Consider the following 22,933-nt stretch of genomic DNA (forward strand, 5'->3'; position numbering starts at 1 on the left):
TTATGCAAATCAAAGTAAAAAGCTGACGTGGGTGGGGCAACCCCTTTCTGATAGAAAATGAGTTGTATTTCCCAAGACATTCAATTTTCAGTGTGAGTTGAGTTTGTGAGCTGTCACCCAGCAGGAGTTTCCTGTACAGTTTGAATGTCACAGTGTAGCCAGAGTGGAGCAAAATTACTCTGCAAAAAGGACTCTCCGTTTCCATCAAACGCTTCAGTCTTCTGCCTGAGCCTGCGATCTCTGTGACCTCCGACATGTCTGATGAGGACAACACTGGCCCAGCCACTCCCACTTGGAGATTTTGCAAGGCGTCTTTGTTTCGAAAGCTGAGACAGCACTTAACCTGTGAGTACGTGCGAGTGCTTCCTGACTCCACTGCGTGTCGTAAATGGTGCAGCTGTAATGCACGACAGTGTGACAGTGTTTGAGTTTCTCCGGTAAAACTGCATCCTATGACCATCAGGGACATGTTTGGTTTTCACCACAAACAGTGTAATGAGGAAACAGATAAATAACATTCCCATTCAACACAGACTACCTGGGAACGTTATTTTAACCAAATGTGGCATCGCTGGCTGACACCCAAAAGGAGTGTTGCAGTGTTACCCGTGCTCCAGTGCTACTAATGTTAGTGTTACCAGTGCTCCAGTATTACGAGTGTTAGTGTTACCCTTGCTCCAGCGTTAACCATTTTAGTGTTACCAGTCCTACAGTGCTACCAATGTTATTGTTACTTGTGCTCCAGGACTTGTGTTAGTGTTACCCTTGTTAATGTTAGCCGTGTTAGTATTAGCTGTGCCCCCGTGTTACCCGTGTTAGTGTTACCTGTCCTGCAGTGTTACCCATGCTCCAGTGTTATCTGTCCTGCAGTGTTACCCATGTTCCAGTGTTACCTGTCCTGCAGTGTTACCCATGCTCCAGTGTTATCTGTCCTGCAGTGTTACCCGTGCTGCAGTGTTACCCGTGCTCCAGTGTTACCCGTGCTCCAGTGTTACCCGTCCTGCAATGTTACCCATGCTCCAGTGTTACCTGTTCTCCAGTGTTACCTGTGCTCCAGTGTTACCCGTGCTCCAGTGTTACCCCTGCTCCAGTGTTACCTGTCCTGCAGTGTTACCCGTGCTCCAGTGTTACCTCTCCTCCAGTGTTACCCATGCTCCAGTGTTACCTGTCCTGTAGTGTTACCTGTGCTCCAGTGTTACCTGTCCTGTAGTGTTACCTGTGCTCCAGTGTTACCCATCCTCCAGTGTTACCCGTCCTCTAGTGTTACCCGTGCTCCAGTGTTACCTGTGCTCCAGTGTTACCTGTCCTGCAGTGTTACCTGTGCTCCAGTGTTACCCATCCTCTAGTGTTACCCATGCTCCAGTGTTACCTGTCCTCCAGTGTTACCCGTGCTCCAGTGTTACCTGTCCTGCAGTGTTACCTGTGCTCCAGTGTTACCTGTCCTGCATTGTTACCCATGCTCCAGTGTTACCCATGCTCCAGTGTTGCCCGTCCTCCAGTGTTACCCGTGCTCCAGTGTTACCTGTCCTGCAGTGTTACCCGTGCTCCAGTGTTACCCGTGCTCCAGTGTTACCTGTGCTACAAAGGACATTTCCAGTGTGTTTTTAGTGTAACTTTGTCCTTTTCTTTCTGGTGTGACTCTCTATATCCCCATAGACAATCCTTGTAATTGATTTTTAAAATCATTGCTAATTTCTATTCCTATTATGTCATACGTTTCCAGCTGATGTTAAGCTCTGTAAGTGGGCTGTGGTGGGTTAGTGGTGGGCTGTGGTGGGTTTGTGGTGGGATAGTGGTGGGCTGTGGTGGGGTAATTATAATTATGACTTCATGTGGGCAGAATGTCCAGTCCTCAATGTAAGGCTGGTGGCGGGGTTGTTGGGGTCATGCAGAGGTGAGACGGCGTGTTCCACCGGTAGTGGCAGACCGGCTGCACAACCGAGCGCCTGTGGTTTAGCGGGGCCGTATTTAGACGCCGAGGAGCTATCAGTGAAACTGTGTAATCTGCTGAGGAAAGGTATTTCCATGGTACTTCAGGGCCAGATGGGTTTGCAAAATAAATTTATGGAAGTACTTGGAAGCATAGAAATGTGAGTGTGTGTGTGTGTGTATGCATGTTTACCCATGTGCATGCATGTCTCTGTGCATGTGTGTGTGTTCGTATGTGTGAGCCAGGGCAGGGCTGATGGTTAAATACGGCTCTTGGCTGGCTCTCAGGCGGGTGTCTGTTCCAGTCCTCTGGTAGCTGACTTGGCTAGAGCAGATGAAGTGCTAACAACACCATGGTTATGGGGTTGATTCCCAGTGACTCACACACCCTCTCGTCCTTATAAATATATGCGAGTTACTCTGGATAAAAGCCTCTGTTGAATACTGTGAAGTCAGTGTAGAATCGTGGGGGTCCTCTGGGTAGTGGGTTTGCCTTTGTTAATGATGCCCCTTTTCATTCTTCAGTGTAAGCTTTGAAATGAACCTGTCAGGTTGTCTTTCTCATCTGTGGCGTGTGCTGCAGTGTCATGGGAGTGCTGCGTCATGTTCAGATTGGTGCGCCTGAGTTCGACTGAATACTGCAAAACCTTGAGGGAGTACACAGAGAGAACCATGCTGTCCTCGCGTGTCTGGGTGAACCCAGCCTGGTGGGGCAACTGAGAACACACACTGTCCCAGCGCAGAGTCGCACACATATCATTTCCACAGAGCAGAAGTTAAAAGTGAGAAATTCTTTTACTAAGTCCAAGCAATTAACAAATGACGCTTTTATTAGAACTGGCAGGGGAACTCGAACCTGTTTTAATCTCCAGCAGGAATGGACAGACCCTGAATGTTCATGGTGTGATGTTTGGGGTAGTGTGTGTGTGTGTGTGTTGGCCAGACCATGTCACTCACATGGTGGTTAGCACAGGCTAATCTCCTAAAGGCAGCGGAGGGGGTCGCAGGTCGTCTCGAGAGTAAATAACGCCTGCAGACAGGGCAGTGGGAACAGATCTGCCTGTGTCCTGCCTGTGTGTTGCGGTAATGTTGTAACTGTCAGGTGTTTGATCGTTGGTTTGGTTCAAAAACCCATCTTAAGTTTACGTCTTCATTAATATGTCTTCATATGCACATATTTCTTGCTTCTGTAGCCATTTGCATACATCAAGTTTAACAGGTTAATTTTAAATAATGTCTTTTAATCATTTTTTAATCATAAGTATAACTGCAGAAGGTTGACATTTCACCTATAGAACTCCAGCCACAAACAACTCTTCTTTCTCCATCCCGCTCTCTGTCTCATCCCCCTTCTTCCTTCTCAATTTTTTTAGTTCAGTTTCAGTTCATCATAGCTTTATTGGCATGACTGTATCAGTTGCAATTTTGCTTAAGTAACCAGAGTTTGTAGTTGAATGTGAACATGCTCTGGTGAAATAACAACAGCAATGATGATAATTGTTCTAACAGTCACTACTAACCGAATAAGAAAAGTCCACAATGTGGCACTAAATTCCAATAAACAAAAGACCCAAATCAGTAATGTCACTAAATATATTAAATCTCTCTCTTTATGTATTATACCTGAGTGTTACCAGCAGGGGGAGGTAGTAATCCACATATTAAAGCGTATTCTATTTACACTCTCTGCTTACAGTGAATGTAAAGTCCCAGAGCGAATGACATTTGTGTGACACATTTATTGTGTGATGATAGGTCTCCATATCTTGTTTCATATGTATATTTTTGTAGTTATTAGGTGAGCACATTATGATGCACATGTTAAACAGGTTTTTATAAATGTGTCTGGACTTCTTTAAAGGAGTTTATGTGTTTTTAACCTGCCTCTTAAATAAATGTTCCAGCTAATGCAATGTTTCCACAGCGTGAGACTGGTTCGGGCTTCACCGTGTGTTAGGTTGCTAGGTAACTACTTAGTGAGTGGAAAGAAGGAAGATCTCAGTGACCCCATCGTACAGAGCAGCTGCTCTGACCCCGCCCTGCTGGGCATCGAGGGAAGGTCACAAGTCAAACTGTCTCCGCCCTGCTGGGCATCAAGGGAAGGTCACAGGTCAAACTGTCCCCGCCCTGCTGGGCTATCGAGGGAAGGTCACAGGTCAAACTGTCCCCGCCCTGCTGGGCTATCGAGGGAAGTTCACAGGTCAAACTGTCCCCGCCCTGCTGGGCTATCGAGGGAAGGTCACAGGTCAAACTGTCCCCGCCCTGCTGGGCTATCGAGGGAAGGTCACAGGTCAAACTGTCCCCGCCCTGCTGGGCTATCGAGGGAAGGTCACAGGTCAAACTGTCCCTGCTCTGCTGGGCATCCAGGGAAGGTCACAGGTCAAACTGCCCCCACCCCACGCCCTGACCCCACACTGCCCCTCTCAGCACAGAGTGCTGACTCTCTTGTTCATACACACCTGTTCAGTGGATCAGCCAGGAACTTTGTGCGTGGGGGTGGGGTGCGGTGGGGGGAGAGGAAAAATATACATTTAAATTGCCATGTAAAATGAAACAGACAAGTGCAGTGCAGTAATAGTGCTAGAAGAGGCTGTAGCATTCAGTGTTTGCTGTTTCAGTATTTATTTATTTATTTATTTAAGATCTATCCTCAACCAACTTTGCCTCATTAAAACGCTAAAGACATCAGAAGTTTCATTGTTTTGACATCTTTGTTGGAACTGAACTGATATTTTCTTTTACATTCATATGACTGAACTTCCATTTCTAGAGCAGCTGATTGGTTAATCATGTTTTTTCATTGCAGCTGTTAGCTAATAAAATATTCCACAATTTAAGGGGCGTGGCCTCTTTTGAGGATCTCTGTTGTGCATTTACTATGCAGGACAGTTTTATTTTACAAATTCAGTATCAGCTACACAGTATGAGTGTTTTTAAAACAACCATCATGAGTGTTTTTAAAAGAACCATAAAATATTTCTGGGTGGTTCAGACTAGACCAGATGACTCCCCCACTCCCTCACCAGGTGTAGTGGGTGCGTTTGAGGTGGGGAATCTCCACACTGTGTTGAACTCTGACCTCACTAGGGGTTATGACCCACAACACCTGGAAATGGCTGTAAGGCAGAAGGAATGAAAGTGTGAATGAGGAAATGCAGAGAGCTGCTGGTCTAGCTGTTAGCGAGGGCGACGATGTTTGTTGTGGCTCGTTGCTAAGTGCTTCTGTTGACCTGAATGGTGGTTATTTCAGACTGTGCTTTCCTGTGTTGACACTCTCACTCATGTTACAGCCCCCAGATGACTTACGGCCCCTTCAGAGCGGCAGGATACGCTGGAGAATATAGGAGACGACCACGGATGGGAACCTCTCATCCCCTGGGCTTAGCTGCGGCGGGAATTTAATGCAAGACGTGCATGTGCCATCCAGTCTAAGGGTAGCATTACAGACGGTTGTATGTATAACCCGCCCCTATGGTTTATTATCTACTCCTGAAGCTGGTTGGGTGATTGTCACCTACACAAACCTGAATCTTAAACCCTGTAGGGGTACATGCCCAAAACCCACACCGTCCACCATCAGGCAGGGGTGGACTGGACGTCCATAGAAGGTGCCATCTCCCCGTACTGTGCTCTGGCCCAGGGGTGGGAGGAGATGCCAGCGTCCTAAAGAGTGTTTTACTGACCAAATACAGCCAATCAGAAGAAAAGATGCTTAGTGTGATATTTTTAAATCAGCTATCGGCAACGCGAGGGGTGAGTCATTGGGTGAGTCATCATCTTGATTCAGATGCAGAGATTTGCAGATGGAGTTGAAAAGGTCTAACCCCTAATGACCTTTAAGTGAGAGGGGGTTCATTTTGGTCAAAATCTGGACTAGGAGAAAGAATACAGGCCAGAGAGAGAAAGAGAATGTTCTAGGACTTTGTGAGGCCTTGACTTTGGCTGTGATATTCGTACAGAAGCTCAGAATAATCAAATCATCCATGGAGCCTCAGAAGAATGACGGTTCGCAAAGAGGGCCCAGAAGACAGCTGCAGGGACATGTCCCTGCTCCAGGGTACCGATGAACAGTCCTCTACAAACTGCTGCATTACTGATGCTGCCTTTATTTGGACACAACAGTGAATAAAACGAGTCTAGCAGGGCTTATACAGCTCAGCATGACACATGGGTGGTGGAGTCTGAGACACGTGGGTGGTGGAGTCTGAGACACGCGGGTGGTGGAGTCTGAGACACGCGGGTGATGGATTCTGAGAAGAGTAGACATTATTTTCTAGGTCTTTCTTTTACTGTGAAGGTCAGGCAGTCTAAACCATCTTCCTACTTACAGGCGTGACAGACCCTTCATGTGCACTATCTTTGTGCAGTAACCTGAGACGGAACGCCTGCTAAGCATGTGGCCTGAGGAGCATTTGCCTCAGATCTCAGATCTCTGCCAATGCCCAAGACACCACGGCATGAGAACCAGCTCACGTACAAATATCAACATTGTCATCACCTAGGACTAATTAACCAAACACTCCTTCAGTGTTCAGACACTGTAAACACTATCACAGTTATTCAGTGTTCAAACACTATAAACACTACCACAGTTCTTCAGTGTTTGGTGTTCAGTCACTGTAAACACTACCACAATTCTTCAGTGTTCAGTCACTATAAACACTACCACAATTCTTCGGTGTTCAGTCACTATAAACACTACCACAGTTCTTCAGTGTTCAAACACCATACCTTTACATTACCTCTGAGCTTAATCCTTTTGTTTATTTATTCAAATGTTTTTGATGTTTTGTATTAAACTGTTTTTATTACTATTTTTTTATTTATAAGATTTATATGAGTTTTCTGCTAATATGTATGTAGAATAATGGGGGATTTGGTGGAGGTATAGTAGTGTATAGTGGAGGTGTGGTGTAGTAGTGTGTAGATGTAATAGTGTATAGTGGAGTGTGTGTAGACGTAGTGTATGGTGGAGGTGTGCGTAGATATAGTAGTGTATAGTGGAGTGTGTGTAGACGTAGTAGTGTGGTGGAGGTGTGCGTACATAATAGTGTATAGTGGAGGTGTGCGTAGATGTAATGTATAGTGAGTGTGCGTAGATGTAGTAGTGTATGGTGGAGGTGTGCGTAGATGTAGTGCATGGTGGAGTGTGCATAAATGTAGTAGTGTATGGTGGAGTGTGTGTAGATGTAGTAGTGTATGGTGGAGGTGTGTGTAGATGTAGTGTATAGTGGAGTGCGTAGATGTAGTAGTGTATAGTGGAGTGTGCATAGATGTAGTAGTGTATAGTGGAGTGTGCATAGATGTAGTAGTGTATGGTGGAGGTGTGCGTAGATGTAGTAGTGTATGGTGGAGGTGTGCATAGATGTAGTAGTGTATGGTGGAGGTGTGCATAGATGTAGTATATAGTGGAGCTGTGTGTATATGTAGTAGTGTATGGTGGAGGTGTCCGTAGATATACTACACGTGTCTGGTCCAGCCTGGAGAGACGTCCACAGAGCTGGACAGACGTCCACACATCTCCACTCTACACATGTCTGGTCCTGCCTGGACAGATGTCCACAGAGCTGGACAGATGTCCACAGAACGCCGCTCTACACGTGTCTGGTCCCGATGTTAGCATGCAGTGTCAACTGGTCAAGTACCAATTGAACTATTTTAAAGTTGTACAATTATGGTATGAAAGGATTTAATTATGAACGTGTCTAACTGAGATTCTGTAAGTCTCTTGTGGCCTAGATCACAGGGCTCATGTCGGGCATGCGGTGTGTGAGTGAGTGTGAGTGTGTGTGAGTATGAGTGTGTGTGTGAGTGTGTGTGTGAGTGTGAGTGTGTGTGTGTGTGTGTGTGTGTGAGTGTGTGTGTGTGTGTGTCCTGCTGTGCCAGGCCTGTCATTGTCGAGTGTAGATAGATCCAGGGCCTGATGCTCAGCATGAGTGGAAATTCTCCAAAGCAAGTTTTAGCACACCCCCCCGAAACACACACACACACACACACACACACACACTTTCACTCACACATACTTGCTCTCTTGTTCTCACACACACATTCTCTCTCTCTCTCCCCCATCTCTATGTCTCATTCACACACACAAACATGGACCACGTGACTGACCAGACGCCACACACACACATGCACACACACACTCTCTCTCTCTCTCTCTCTCTCCCTCTAGGTAACTTTTCCATATTGCCACTTGCCCTTTGGCCATTTGTCCAGCAGGCAGGGTTACACACAAACGACGGGTTTAGAGAGAGAGAGAGAGAGAGAGAGAGAGAGGGAGAGAGAGAGAGGGAGGGAGGGAGGCATCGAGGCAGAACCAGGGCTCTCAGTTCTGAACTCTGTGTATGTCTGTGTGCTGGAGGCCATCGTGATGCACTGCTCTGGTAAACCGGGTGTGTTCACATGGACAGGCACCCTGAGAACAGGAGAGCACTACAGCACAGGTAAGCTCCTGTGTGGGGGAGGGGCATGTGTGGGGGAGGGGCATGTGCAGCTCTGGAGAGGGGTGTGGGGGAGGGGCGTGTGTGGGGGAGGGGTGTGAGCAGCTCTGTGGAGAGGGGTGTGTGGGGGGGAGGGGCGTGTGCAGCTCTGGAGAGGGGTGTGGGGGAGGGGCGTGAGCAGCTCTGGAGAGGGGTGTGGGGGGAGGGGCGTGTGGTGGGAGGGGCGTGTGCAGCTCTGTGGAGAGGGGTGTGGGGGAGGGGCGTGTGCAGCTCTGTGGAGAGGGGTGTGGGGGAGGGGCGTGTGGGGGAGGGGCGTGAGCAGCTCTGTGGAGAGGGGTGTGGGGGAGGGGCGTGTGTGTGGGAGGAGTAGAGATGGTAGAGACAGGTCTTCCCCAGGACTGGTTGCAGCTGCTTGACTTTACTAACTGTCCCAAGTCAGGAGGTCGAAGGGATCAGATCAGCAGGGTGATGCCAAACCACAGCAGAACGTTTACGTTTAGGGTGTGTTCAGACATGCAGTTTGCTTCACTTGGTCTGGAAATGATACACTGTTACAGTTTAGTCCTGGTTTGCTTAGTGTTCACACTCATAAACGTATAATTGAACCAAAGTAAATATACATTGCCTGGCCAAAAAAAAGGTCACCACCTAGATTTAACTAAGCAAATAGGTAAGAGCCTCCCATTGGATAATTACTGCATGGTGATTCTGTTTCAGCTGGCAACAAGTTATTTAACCCAAACTGATGCAGTGAGTAGCTTCTCAATTGTTAACTATGTCGAAAGACACATACTGTGGTCGTGAAAAGCTGTTAATCTGTTTCAGAAGGGTCAAATTATTGGCATGCATCAAGCAGAGAGAACATCTAAGGAGATTGCTGAAACTACTAAAATCGTGTTAAGAACTATCCAATGCATTATTAAAATGTGGAAGGACAGTGGAGAAACATCATCTTTGAGGAAGGAATGTGGTCGGAAAAAAATCTTGAATGATCGTGATCGGTGATCACTTAAACGTGTGGTGAAATCAAATCGTAGAAAAACAACAGTAGAACTCGGATGTTTAATAGTGAAAGTAAGAGCATTTCCACACACACAATGCGAAGCAAACTCAAGGGATTGGGACTGAATAGCTGTGCAGCCTTAAGAAAACCACTTGTCAGTGAAGCTAACTGGCAAAAAGGACTTCAGTTTGCTATGGAGCATAAAGATTGGACTCTGGAGCAATGGAAGAAGGCCATGTGGTCTGATGAGTCCAGATTTACCCTGTTCCAGAGTGATGGGAGCATCAGGGTAAGAAGAGAGGCAGCTGAAGTGATGCTTTGTGCAGTGATCCAAATCTCCCATCATCAATTCAAGATCTTGGGGGAAAAATTAATGCAACTCTGAACAGAAATAAATGTGACATTGCAGAAGCTTGTGGAAACGATGCCACAGTGAATGTGTAATTAAAGCTAAAGGTGGTCCAACGAAATATTAGAGTGTGTGACCTTTTTTTTGGCCAGGCAGTGTATTTGATAAGTGACGTATGTTAGAGTTTATGGTCTTAATGCACATATCAGCCTTGTTTACCTGGTAAACAGGCCTTGTTTACCTGTCGTGTTGCGGTGCGCTTAGTGTTGCATCTTGTGACATCACGTCCTATATTTGGTTCGTTTAGATGCCTTTGGTTCGTATTGTGTCCACATTCAATCCAACTGTACCAGAATCCCTTTAAAAAAGGACCAGGTTCCACCTGCCCAGACGGTCTCGGTTCCACCTGCTCAGATGATCGTGTTCTGCATATTTGGTGCACCAGAGTTTGAAAGGAAGTGTTCACATTTACCCTAACGAACCGCACAAACAGAGCAACCTCACCAGAGCTACCCGCAGAAACTGTTCACCTCTCTCTTCTGATGTGGAGGGTTAATAAAGGTGTTTTTGTAGGCGTCTGTTGTGTTTGGCTGTGTCTGCACGAGTGCCTTCATCTGATATCTCACAGAGACACTTTCTCCCTTTTCTCACACACTCGTAATGCCATGAACAAGTTTATGGATAGGTTTCTGTTTCCGTAGTCTGGTACATGGTCAGTTTACAGGCTTTGTTTTATTTCTCCATGATGTCCCACATATGACGTTAATGTGATATGCTTGTCATCCAGACATTTTGATAAAGTTTATTTTCAGAGGGCATAAAGTCAAAGGAGTAACGTTAGTCAGTAATGTCTGACACAGCAACCAAACCTGAAATAACACAGGATGGACAGACAGATACTCAGACAGACAGATGGTTTTATACACGAGGCAGAAGGCCCCAGTGTGAGATTGACAGATGTGGTTTTAGACGGAGGTCTTTCCTCAGCTGTGCAAGTGATCTGGTTCTGAATGTCTATATATAGTAGAGATGGAGAGCTGTAGAGATGCTGGGTGTTCCGTGCGGATTATAGGGAGACCTTAGTGCTGTTCTGCGTAGTTTTTAGTAGTTTATATATGATAACATCAGAGTAGGTGTTTTCTCCCGTAACACGCCGTCATAGTCTTTCAGCAGGATGGCGCTCTCCCTATCAGACATGTCTTACTCTCTAAATCCCAGAATGTCTTACACAGTCCAGCGGTGCGGGGACAGTGTACGAGCTTCTTCCTGATGAAGCCGTCGTCTCTCTGGGCGGTTTAGTGTCTGCTGTGTCCTAACAGGCATCTCCCTGCCGCCTGTGTGGCTGGAGTCTCAGGGGTTTCAGGGACTTAGTGATAAAGCCTGCAAGCATTACCGTCCTACAGCGGTGTGTGTATGTAACTCAACCCTGCTTCACGCTTTCATATTAATAGCATATTCAGAGGGGCTGGAGTTTACCCTCCCCTGCCCTGCTGCCCTGGTATGTGTCTGGTGATGGATAACTCCCTCTCTCTTGCACTCTCCTTCTCTCCCTCTCTCTCTCTCCCTCTCTTTCACTCTCTCTTTCTCGCTCTCTCCCTCCCTCTCACTCTCACTCTCTCACTCTCTCTTTCTCTCTCTCTCTCCCTCCCTCTCACTCTCTCCCTCTCTCCCTCTCTCTCTCGCTCTCGCACTCTCTTGCACTCTCTTTCTCTCTCTCTCTCCCTCCCTCTCACTCTCTCACTCTCTCCCTCTCTCCCTCTCTCTCTCGCTCTCGCACTCTCTTGCACTCTCTCTTTCTCTCTCTCTCTCCTCTCTCTCTCTGTCTCTCTCTCCCTCTCTCACACTCTCTTTCTCTCTCTTTTGCTGACTTTCTTTCTCTCAGTTCAGTTCAGTAAGCTTTATTGGCATGACCATATACAATAACAGTATTGCCAAAGCAGTATTATAACATGAACATAACACATTACAATTTTCTTTCTGCAATTATGGAAATTAAGAGTTAGACAACTGTAATTGGTCTGAAATAATAATAAAATGACGAAGTTAATAGAATGGGAAATAAATAAATAAATAATAAGGATGGAAAATAATAAATAATTAGGTAACTTTTTATAGTTTGATTGTGTGTGTGCGTGCCAGGTGGCTGAGGTTTCTGGTTGAGAGTACTCTGTGTGTAATTGGCTCCTGCTTCTCACCGGTGTGTGTGGATGTGATGTGCAGGTTGTGAGTTGATGTTTGTGATGTTTAGATGGGTTACTCACTGTCCCTTATCTTATGGCAGGCAGATATGTATTGCCTAGCTAAAAGAAGTGCTTTCCTTCTTTTTGCCCAATAGGACGAACAGTTTGTCAGTGTTAGACAGATACTTAAAGTTGGAGTGGATCGTCTCAAATTTTATAAAGTAAATTTACCATATTTGGATGAATTTTTCACATTTAGTGAGGAAGTACAGCTCTGTCTGTATAGTGTTATTTTTACATTGCGAGCAAAGTCTCTGTTCTGTGGGTAGCCAGGACTTGTTATATCGGCTGGTCTGGACGGCCAGGCTGTGTTCTCTGAGTCTGGACTTTGTCAACGTGGTTCTGTGTTTAATGTCAGTCACTGTGTGCAGGTTGTCTGCTGCAGTGTACTGATGTTTTAGTGCCAGATAACTGCATTTTGCTTCGTGCTTGTGTTTGTGTGTTCCAGTGGGTGATGTAGTTTAGTTTGTGAAGTGTTTTAATTTGGTTTGTTCTGATTGTTTGTATTTCAGACTGGTCCTGATGTGTTAGTGTTAGTGTGTGTTAATGAATTCAGTGTCAGGACCAGCTGTGTGAGGGGACTCTCCCTCCCTCTCACTCTCACTCTCTCTCACTCTCACTCTCTCGCTCACTCTCTCACTCTCCCTTTCTCACTCGCAGGTTGCTGTGGGATTACACTGCTGTGGGATTAGTTTGCTGTGGGATTAGTTTGCTGTGGGATTAGGCTACAGGTTTTCCGTGCAGACACAATAATCAGGCTTTCGTCTTTAGGTCTTAACGTCTTGGAGGCAGGGTGCTCTCTCTAGTTTCTAGTTACCTCTTGAAGTTCAAGGTTAAATTCATCACCCCCTCAGGCACCCACAGAGCCCCATCCACTGGGCCACCCTAAGAGCCACACCCCCTCGGGCACCCACAAAGCCCCACCCCCTCGGGCACCCACAGAGCCCCACCCCCTCGGGCACCCACAGAGCCTCACCCCTCGGACCCCCACAGAGCCCCACCCCCTCGGGCACCCACAGAGCCCCACCCCCTCGGACCCCCACAGAGCCCCACCCCCTGGGGCACCCACAGAGCCTCACCCCCTCGGGCACCCACAGAGCCCCACCCCCTGGGGCACCCACAGAGCCTCACCCCCTCGGGCACCCACAGAGCCCCACCCCCTCGGGCACCCACAGAGCCCCACCCCCTGGGGCACCCACAGAGGGCGGCATTGCCTGCTGCTGGCATTGCACTGTGACAAACTCAGCCTCTGCTGTTTGAATGTAGAGGCATGGTTTCCTGCTCTGGGCTCTGGATACAGCAGTCCCATGCCAGAACCGTTCAGCTCCAGCTGGCATTCGGAAAACAGTATTTCTAGTTTAGTTGTTGTATTGTGTTATGTTGTTGCTGTTTTGTGTTTGTTTATATGTTTATCTGCTGGGGGACACATGCAACTGGATGTTGTTGGCGTGAAACAGTTTTACAGTTTTTAATTTGGCTGTTTTTGTTCATAAATGTTGGATGACAAGATGCAGTTGACTGTTGGTGTCGTCATCATGTTTAATTTCACAGAGAACACCTGTGCTGGGTTTTGATCTGCTACCATGCTGTGCCACAGACACACACACATTATTCACAGCTGGACAGATTCAGAGTTCGTGGGATTTAGATGATAACATAACCGACATTCAGACATCGGCTGAGTAACAGCTGAAGTCCCATATTTTTAAAACAGATGACACACAAGCGTCCACTTATTTGTCAGCGTGTCTGTGGTGTGTGTGTGTGTGAGAGTGTGTCAGTGGTGTGTGTGTGTGTGAGTGTGTGTGTGAGTGTGTGTGTGTTTGTGTGTGTGTGTGAGTGTGTGTGAGTGCGTGTGTGAGTGAGTGTATGTGTGTGTGTGTGTGAGTGTGAGTGTGTGAGTGTGAGAGTGTGTCAGTGGTGTGTGTGTGTGTGAGTGTGTGTGTTTGTGTGTGTGTGTGTGAGTGTGTGTGAGTGTGTGTGTGAGTGAGTGTATGTGTGTGTGTGTGTGAGTGTGTGTGTGAGTGTGTGTGTGTGTGTGTGTGTGTGTGTGTGTGTGGAGGAAGCTTGGCTGTGCGCCCTCCCCTCACAACTCTGCCTTCCCCTGACACACAAGCGTCCACTTATTTGTCAGCGTGTCAGTGGTGTGTGTGTGTGAGTGTGTGTGAGTGTGTGTGTGAGTGTGTGAGTGTGTGTGTGAGTGTGTGTGTGTTTGTGTGTGTGAGTGTGTGTGAGTGTGTGAGTGAGTGTATGTGTGTGTGTGTGTGAGTGTGTGAGTGTGAGTGTGTGTGTGTGAGTGTGTGAGTGTGAGTGTGTGTGTGTGTGTGTGTGTGTGTGTGTGTGTGTGGAGGAAGCTTGGCTGTGCGCCCTCCCCTCACAACTCTGCCTTCCCCTGCTGGAACTGAGGTGCTCCGAGCATCCGAGGAGCATGTGGCGTTTGGCTCATATCCAGGTGAAGGCGGAGATCTATCCTGGAGCTTTTAGTGGACTATCATGGCGGTAACAGGGTTCAGCTGTGCTAAAAAAGGCTTTTACTCCGCACACTCCGCAAACTCTGCACACTACGCCCACTTTACACACGCCGCACACTACGCATACTGTGCACATTTCGCACACAAACACCACACACTCCATGCAGTCTGCACACTCCGCACACACCGCTCACTCCATACACTGCGCACACACTGCGCACTCTGCACACTCTGCACACACCGCGCACTCCACACACCACACATACTCTGCACAGTCCGCACACTCCATACACTACACTCACTCCGAACACACTACACACTCTGCACACACCATGCACTCCATACACTCCACACACTCTGCATACTCCCACTCAGGGGTGCACTAGCTCAGCTCTCACTCCGCCAGCTACACCCTTTCATACTAGTTTCACTCTAATTACTGAATAATTCACAGTGGTTGCTAATAAGAGTGATACAGATTCGAGTTGTGTGGGGGTGTGTGGGGATGTGTGTGGGGGTGGATGCCTCCCAGGCTGCTTTTAACCAGAACGCTCGCGTTAATGGTCCTGATAGGAGATTATGGCTGAATGCTGTTAGCCACCTTATCAGCTGCTAATATGGTAGAGAAGTTAAGCCCATATTATGCTTTATCATTTCATATCAGACACTCTTATGACGGCAGGGAGCGGGTAACCCAGCCTCCGAAATCATGCCCACGTTGGAGTCTTCGCTCCCGTTGGAAGGGAGAGGCGGAATGGGACGGTTATGACGCCGCTGATCTCAGCGCTGCTTGAGACACTTTACTAATGCCAGCCTGATCTCACACACTCACCTCTGGAACAGCCTTAGATATACCGTGTGTGTGTGTGTGTGTGTGTGTGTGTGTGTGTGTGTGTGTGTGTGTGTGTGTGTGAAGCCCACGGGGTAGCCCCTGAGCTTAGCCTGTGTGTCAGTCTCTGGAGCCTGAGGTCAAACATTACCCCCAGCACACACACACACACACACACACACACACACACACACACACACACACACACACACACACACACACACAGAAGCATACACACGTTAACACACACACATTAACACACACAGAAGCACACACACGTTAACAAACACATTAACACACACAAAAGCACAAACACGTTAACACACATACATTAACACACACAGAAGCACACACACATTAACACACACAAAAGCACAAACACGTTAACACATACATTAACACACACAGAAGCACACACACGTTAACACACACATTAACACACACAGACGCACACACACGTTAACACACACAGAAGCACGCACACAATAACACACACAGAAGCACAAACACGTTAACACACACACATTAACACACTCAAAAGCACACACACGTTAACACACACAGAAGCACACACACGTTAATACACACACATTAACACACAGAAGCACACACATGTTAACACACAAACACAAGCAACACATGTAACACACATGAGATCGGTCAAGCAATTCCAAAGCTTTTCAGAGCATTTTTCTTTTAAAACAGAAATTCTCTACACTAATACTACCGCTGTCTCTGTCTCTCTCTCTCTCTCTCTCTCTCTCTCTCTCTCCCTCCCCGATGGAGTTGTTTACTCTCTCCATGCTCATCACACATCTATGGCACTGATACATAAGAGCAATAAAACCAGGCTTCATTTTATAGTTTATAATAAATGAAGGTTAGGTGTGTGGTAAAGCTTCTCTCTGACATCTTCTGGATATGGTGCTTGGATAATTCTGAAGTCTGTGCGTGTGTGTGTGCGTGCGTGTGTGTGTTTGTGTGTGTTTGTGTGTGTGCGTGTGCGTGTGCGTGTGCGTGTGTGTGTGTGTGTGTGTGTGTATGTGCGCATATTCATATGTTTGTGTGTGTGTGTGTGTATGTGCGCATATTCATATGTTTGTGTGTGTGTGTGTGTGCGTGTGCGTGTGTGTGTGTGTGTATGTGCGCATATTCATATGTTTGTGTGTGTGTGTGTATGTGTGCATATTCATATGTTTGTGTGTGTGTGTGTGCGTGCGTGTTTGTGTGTGTGTGTGTGTGTGTGTGTGTGTGTATGTGCGCATATTCATATGTTTGTGTGTGTGTGTGCGTGCGCATATTCATATGTTTGTGTGTGTGTGTGTATGTGCGCATATTCATATGTGTGTGTGTGTGTGTGTGTATGTGCGCATATTCATATGTTTGTGTGTGTGTGTGTGTATGTGCGCATATTCATATGTTTGTGTGTGTGTGTGTGTGTGCGTGCGTGAGGGTGGAGAGGCTGAACTCCACGGCGCCTCCTCTCTGCCATCCTTCACCAGCCCCTTACACAGGCCAGTGAACCCAGCCTGGTTCTGTTTCTCTGTCATCTCTGCACTGTGAATGTGTACACTAACCTAGCAGTCCCTTACACCAACACATTATGTAACACTTTACCAGTGAACAGTTAAGGGAAGTGTGTAAGGGTGGGGCTCTGTGTGGGGTATGTGTGAGGGAGGGTTAGGCCACTGGGTCTGGCTGACGGGAGCAGGGAGCAGGAGGCTGGAGGTGGGGGCTTTTTGTCTTTTCATAAGAAGCTAAGGAAGGAGGTAGCACCCAGTAATGTTGAAATGTTTTCCTTTTTTCATCTTAAAACAGCTTTGAAAATCCTATTAGCTGAAACCCAGTCAGTATTAAACAATCCATCCAGAACCCTGGGAAAGAGAGATGGATAGAAAAAGAGAGATCCCTGGGGTGGGGGTGGGTGGGTGCAGGAGTCGTTTATTACCCCGAGGCAATTGTCTTGTGTTCCACCACAGGCTGAACATTTAACAACACCATTCTACACTGATCTATCAATCCCTCTGTCTGTCTTATGGTGCCTCTGCTGCCCTCTGGTGGTTGTCCAGGGAGCTGCACTGAGGGAGCTGTTAGACTATTTGTGGGATGACCCCTGCTGCCTAGTTACTCCCATGTTTGTCCATCTCATAGCAGGTCGATTAAAGGCTGGAATGCGCTCTGCAAATCTGCTGTATATCTCAGGCCTGTATGATTTAATGTGGAGGTAATATATGGGATGTTCTACTGGGAGTTTGAAGTTAGATTAAAGTTAACCTCGTCATATGTGTATTTGAGGCACAGATTCAGGGATTTCTAAACAGTCTGAAGGTGTGGTTACTTTGGCAGATTGTTTGACCCTCTTTGTCTGTCGTGGCTCTAGGGGGCACTAATGAGCAGTGATTCTTGCATTTTTGTCTTGCATCCTGTTTGTGTTCAGTTTGTTCTTGTCGTGTTTTTTTTTGTGATCCAAAACATACAGTCAATGTGATTTTTTTTTCTTCTTCGGGAAAACAGGAAAAATGTTTGATTGTCATGTGACTAACTCACTTTATAGCTCTCTGAAAACGTGTCACTGGTTTGATAACGTATCTTGTGTTTTCATGTGTTTATTTAGTCAGCTAGCAGACGCTGGGCGTGTTTAATGCATCGGATGTGTTCTGATCATCTCTTGAAAACATGTCACACCACTCCAATGCCTGTTAAAACAAGGAAGAATCAAGTGTTTTCACTTTTACTTAGTGAAGGTAGCGAAACACAATGAAAATGACCAAAAATGATGTAGAACTTCTTTCTTAAATGGATGAACTGTAGTTAGAGTTTTCCAAGTTCTGCTTTCTAGAAGCTTCTCTGTAGTGTTGGTGCTGTCCCCATGGAAACATCATTATAAGTTGTAGGTTTGGCCTATGTGGTCCATGTCTAACTGTGTCTTCAGGAACAGGGGGACGGGTTCAGCTCTGAACAGCTCTGACCAGCTGATTGAAACTAGTGATTGTTCTTGCTGGCTTGAGCTAATTAGCGAAAATAGGCAATTATGACATGAGACTTGAGGTTTCATTTGATCGATATTGATAAATATTGGCAATGACTTAGTAGCCTAGCTAGCATACCTCCTCGGAATGTGCCAGGCTGAACTCCTAGACTCTGAGTTCTGGTGTTCCTGTGCTCATTTTTACAGAGTGGCAGTAAAGACTACTGATGCTGGTTTTCCAGAACTAGACTGAGCTTAGTTCTAGGGCCTGTGTCATTTAGACCACGACTAGACTGAGCTTAGTTCTAGGGCCCATGTCATTTAGACCACGACTAGACTGAGCTTAGTTCTAGGGCCTGTGTCATTTAGACCACGACTAGACGTGGCTGGAAGACACAGCACTGTGTGTTTCTACAGGGTGCCAGTAATTAAATACGGGAAAACTTCCAGGGTTTTGGCTTCTTCCAGCTTGTCAGCGATTCTGGCTGGCCGATGCCCCGTGCATGACTCCAGCCTGGTCTGTGATTGGCCAGAGTCATTATCTCTCCTTTCAGCCTGGTCTGTGATTGGCCAGAGTCATTATCTCTCCCTCCAGCCTGGTCTGTCATTGGCTAGAGTCATTCTCTCTCCATCCAGCCTGGTCTGTGATTGGCCAGGGTCATTAGCTCTCCCTCCAGCCTGGACTGTGATTGGACAAGGTCATTATCTCTCCAGCCTGGACTGTGATTGGACAGGGTCATTATCTCTCCAGCCTGGATTGTGATTGGACAGGGTCATTATCTTGGACTCTCAGAAGCATCGAATCCTAAATTTACAAGATATGCATTCGATCAGCTAGTGGCCCCTCAGGGCGCTCCAAGGAGGGACTCACAGACCAATGGAAGAGTCTGTAACAGGTGCTAGGGATTAGGCGATCTAGGGATTAGGCGGTCTAGGCTTTAGGCAATCTAGGGATTAGGCGATCTAGGGATTAGGCAGTCTAAGGATTAGGCGATCTAGGGATTAGGCGGTCTAGGCCTCAGGTGATCTAGGGATTAGGCGATCTAGGGATTAGGCAGTCTAAGGATTAGGCGATCTAGGGATTAGGCGGTCTAGGCCTTAGGCAATATAGGGATTAGGCGATCTAGGGATTAGGCAGTCTAGGGTTTAGGCAGTCTAGGGTTTAGGCGGTCTAGGGATTAAGCAGTCTAAGGATTAGGCGATCTAGACTTTAGGCGATCTAGGGATTAGGCGATCTAGGGATTAGGCAGTCTAGGGTTTAGGCGGTCTAGGGATTAGGCAGTCTAAGGATTAGGCGATCTAGGGATTAGGCGATCTAGGGATTAGGCGGTCGGGCTTTCTCCTCCAGCCAGGTTTAATCTTGATGTCAGCGCTCTCTCAAGACCCAGTGAAGGTTACACGAGACTCTTTTCACACGTATTATTATTATTAGTTACATTTATTAAGTGCCTTTCTCAAACTCAGGGACACTTTAGAGTCAGATATCACACACTCACACACTGCTTCACATCTGTCCTATATTAAAGGACCCTGCGGGTAGTGTCCCTGCACACGGAACATCGCAATCCAAGGTTGTTTGGTAGCTACCTTTATTTCCTGTTGTTTGATAAATAGCCCGTCCCTGGGTCAGTATTTCACACCTGAGCAGCATGTTAGAATGTTACTCTGCTCTGTCAGTGCTGATAGATCTGTGCTGTTGTGTCAGTACTTTGTGTCTGTGTTGATAGATCTCTGTTTGTGCTGTTGTGTCAGTACTTTGTGTCTGTGTTGATAGATCTTTGTTTGTGCTGTTGTGTCTTTACTTTGTGTCTGTGTTGATAGATCTCTGTTTGTGCTGTTGTGTCTTTACTTTGTGTCTGTGTTGATAGATCTCTGTTTGTGCTGTTGTGTCTTTACTTTGTGTCTGTGTTGATAGATTTGTCTTTCTGCATTTTGACACGTGGTCCCAAAATAGATTAGATGGACAATTACATGAACAGCAGATCCAGACTCACTCAGTGCACATGTACGGTATGAGGGAATCATCCCTGCACTGTAATTACTGAAGTGACACCAGAGTGCCTTTGATCAGCTGTGATCTGACGAGCATTGTGACAGTCGGGTGGGAACCGTGCAGCACAGCTTGTTAGGAGGCCAGGAGAAGACCCAGCGTTCGTGTCAGGCTTGCAGAAATCCCACTCCAGTACCACACGATCCTGGGCAGAAATGCCAGTCTCTCCTGGGAGATGGGCCGGGCATGTTTGGGCATGTTACGCTCCTTGGCAAGACTTTGTTTGTGGTTCTTGGAACTGGCAATTCCACCGTGTTGCTAAAAGCACAAGGCAGGTTGCAGCGATATGGATTCTGGCTTCAGCACTGCAGAGCCTGGTGGATTAACGGCCACAATCGAACGCGTTTAGTGATTGGTTTGGCCTTCTCCATCTCTCCATCTGTTGCCCTTGTGTTTGTGATGGGGTTATGGCTGTGCTACTCCGGCTGGCTATCACTGTACCTTGGCCCTCCGCCCCATGGGCTGTGGGGGCATTTAGGAGCTGCTGTCTGCTTTGACCCCACCCTCACCTGGAGCCATAGTGCTAAGCCCCATCTCAAACAGCAAACTGTCATCACCATAGATCAACCTTGGGGCTCCGTTCCTTACATTAGCCCTGCGTGCAAAAATAGCTGTGAGCATCACCTGGTGCTCTCCCTGACCCGCTCAGATCACTACTCAGATAGCCATTATGGCACCATTGTTAATTTAGCTGAAATATCTCCCTAAATTTAGTTTTAATAAGGTTGTAAGGCTGAGCTAGCCTGTGTGTGTGTGTGTGTGTGTGTGTGTATAGAGGAAGCTGCATGCTAAACAGTTATTGCCACTCTCACTGTGAGTTTATAGTGTGTGTCCCAGGAGTGTGAGCACACCCTCATGGTGCACTGTACAATAGTCCACTCAATGGTACCTTTCAAGCTAGCTAGCAGTACCCTGCACATGACATTTGATTCTTCTTGACTTGATGTCAGTTTGCTCCCAGGACTCTCTCTAAGGACAACCTCCAGGTCACAGACTTTTTCCAGGTGCTGTTCCAGACAGCCAGTCTTCTACACTTTTCTGGGATCTGTTCGGGTAGCTTGTAAAATACTTTCTTGATCGATCCCAGTGATCCCAGTGATCACCACTGGTATAACCTTTCACTGCTGTCTGAAGACAGATGTATGTCAGTCAGTGTTGCTGACTGTCTGTGGATCATGATTACAATTACAGCATTTATCTGACACTTTTATCCAAAGCAATTTACAATTATGTCTGAACACAACTTGAGCAACTGAGGGTTAAAGGTCTTGCTCAGGGGCCCAGCAGTGGCAGGACTTGAATCGGCAACCTTCTGATCAGTCAACCTGCTCCTCCTGCTCACTTCAACACCGTCACATTGTAACTGCTCCATAATTATGTTGATGAATGTACTCCATATGCAGCCACTGTCGTGAAGCCTGAAGCGATGCATTTCCTCTGCTGTATTTCACTTTCTACACTTGCTGTCGTCTTGCATTGATGGTGTCTGTTGTTTAGTGCTCAGTCCCAGTCTGCAGTGGGTGGTGGGTGCTGTGCATTTTGAGCAGTTTGTGTGACTGACCTGGTTCTTCATGTTAAGCTTGGTCTCGAGCATCAGACGGGCCCTGCGGTAGTCCTCTTCCTTAAGCTTGTTCTTCTCATCGTGTTGGATACTTCATCACCTGACACTTGCACACATCTTTTGTTTCAAAGTCTTCATTCAGCTGGACGTTTCAGCTTTGAACTCATTTGCTTCTCCAAAACAGGACAGTGGCGCATTTTCAAGGCCGAATTCCATTCCAGTCTCATCCCTGAACATCGTGGTGGTGTGCATTGCCTGCCCTGTGTGTTCTTGTTTTCCTAAAGGTCTTTATATTATGCATGTAGGACAGATGGCTTTTGTCGAACTCCCTCTAGGCTCTACCATTTTACACAGGGAATGTGGATGCAGGGGTTAGCTTTTCAGGAATTCTTCAGCTCTGTCAGATCCTCGTTTACTGCTCTCACTAGGTCTTGACTAGGTCTGAAGTTCCTGATCCAGAAGAATTCCAACTTTTCTGGACCTGGGGATTTCCAGTTCTGAGCTCTCCTCTTGGCCTTCAGGACATCTCTGAGGCTAAGATAACTCCGTTCTTGTGGAGTACTTCCTGGTGTGGCATATACTCAACCCTGACCCAAGACACCTTTTTGATGTTCTTCGCATCTCCGTCCAGGACTTCCTGTTGGGAAGGTGGTCAGAGACGCGAGATTTGTCAGTACGATGTTGGCTGGGTCGATTTTGCTGCCATTTCTAAGCTGTTTGAACCTCTTTCTTCTCTGGATGTTGATACATATCTCTAACAGCTTGGTGTGTATTCTAATATTCATTATGTTTGCGGTGCTTTCATCATCGGAGTTGGCTGTGCTTCCTGGGAAGCGGTACCCTCTCGGAGTTGCTCCTCAGATATGACATCAGCAGGGTTCTGCTCTGATGGTTCAGATGGTTGTTTTTGCTTCCTGGTGTTCTGAAGAACATCATCCTCATCTTCTCTAACCTGGTCCATCTAAACGTCAGATTATGTCAGATAAATGTCATTTCTTATTTTCTTTTTGGTGTCTCTGGGGGTTCAGTTTGTCATGTCTGGAGTTTTAAGTTCCTGTGTAACGTAAGTTTTCTGGTCTTTGGTGCTCAG

The 22,933-nt window shown here is 46.9% G+C and overlaps 1 protein-coding gene across 5 annotated transcripts in view; it reads left to right on the forward strand.

The window, feature by feature from the left end:
* Window positions 1-8,090: 8,090 nt before the first annotated feature.
* Window positions 8,091-22,933, forward strand: part of agbl1 (AGBL carboxypeptidase 1) — a 138,221-nt gene continuing 123,378 nt past the window's right edge. The window contains exon 1 of one of the 5 annotated variants that reach the window (XM_035532453.2): window positions 8,091-8,375. In XM_035532453.2, the coding sequence (XP_035388346.1) occupies window positions 8,303-8,375 (73 nt within the window). In that variant the 5' untranslated portion in view covers window positions 8,091-8,302. Of the gene's footprint in view, window positions 8,376-17,407; window positions 17,489-22,933 lie in introns of those variants that run through there. The other 4 variants (XM_081698608.1, XM_081698609.1, XM_035532451.2 and 1 more) reach the window with 4 other exon arrangements.

The sequence above is a fragment of the Electrophorus electricus genome, chromosome 16 (assembly GCF_041902795.1).
Source record: "Electrophorus electricus isolate QZ-2024a chromosome 16, ASM4190279v1, whole genome shotgun sequence".
NCBI classification, from domain to species: Eukaryota; Metazoa; Chordata; class Actinopteri; order Gymnotiformes; family Gymnotidae; genus Electrophorus; species Electrophorus electricus.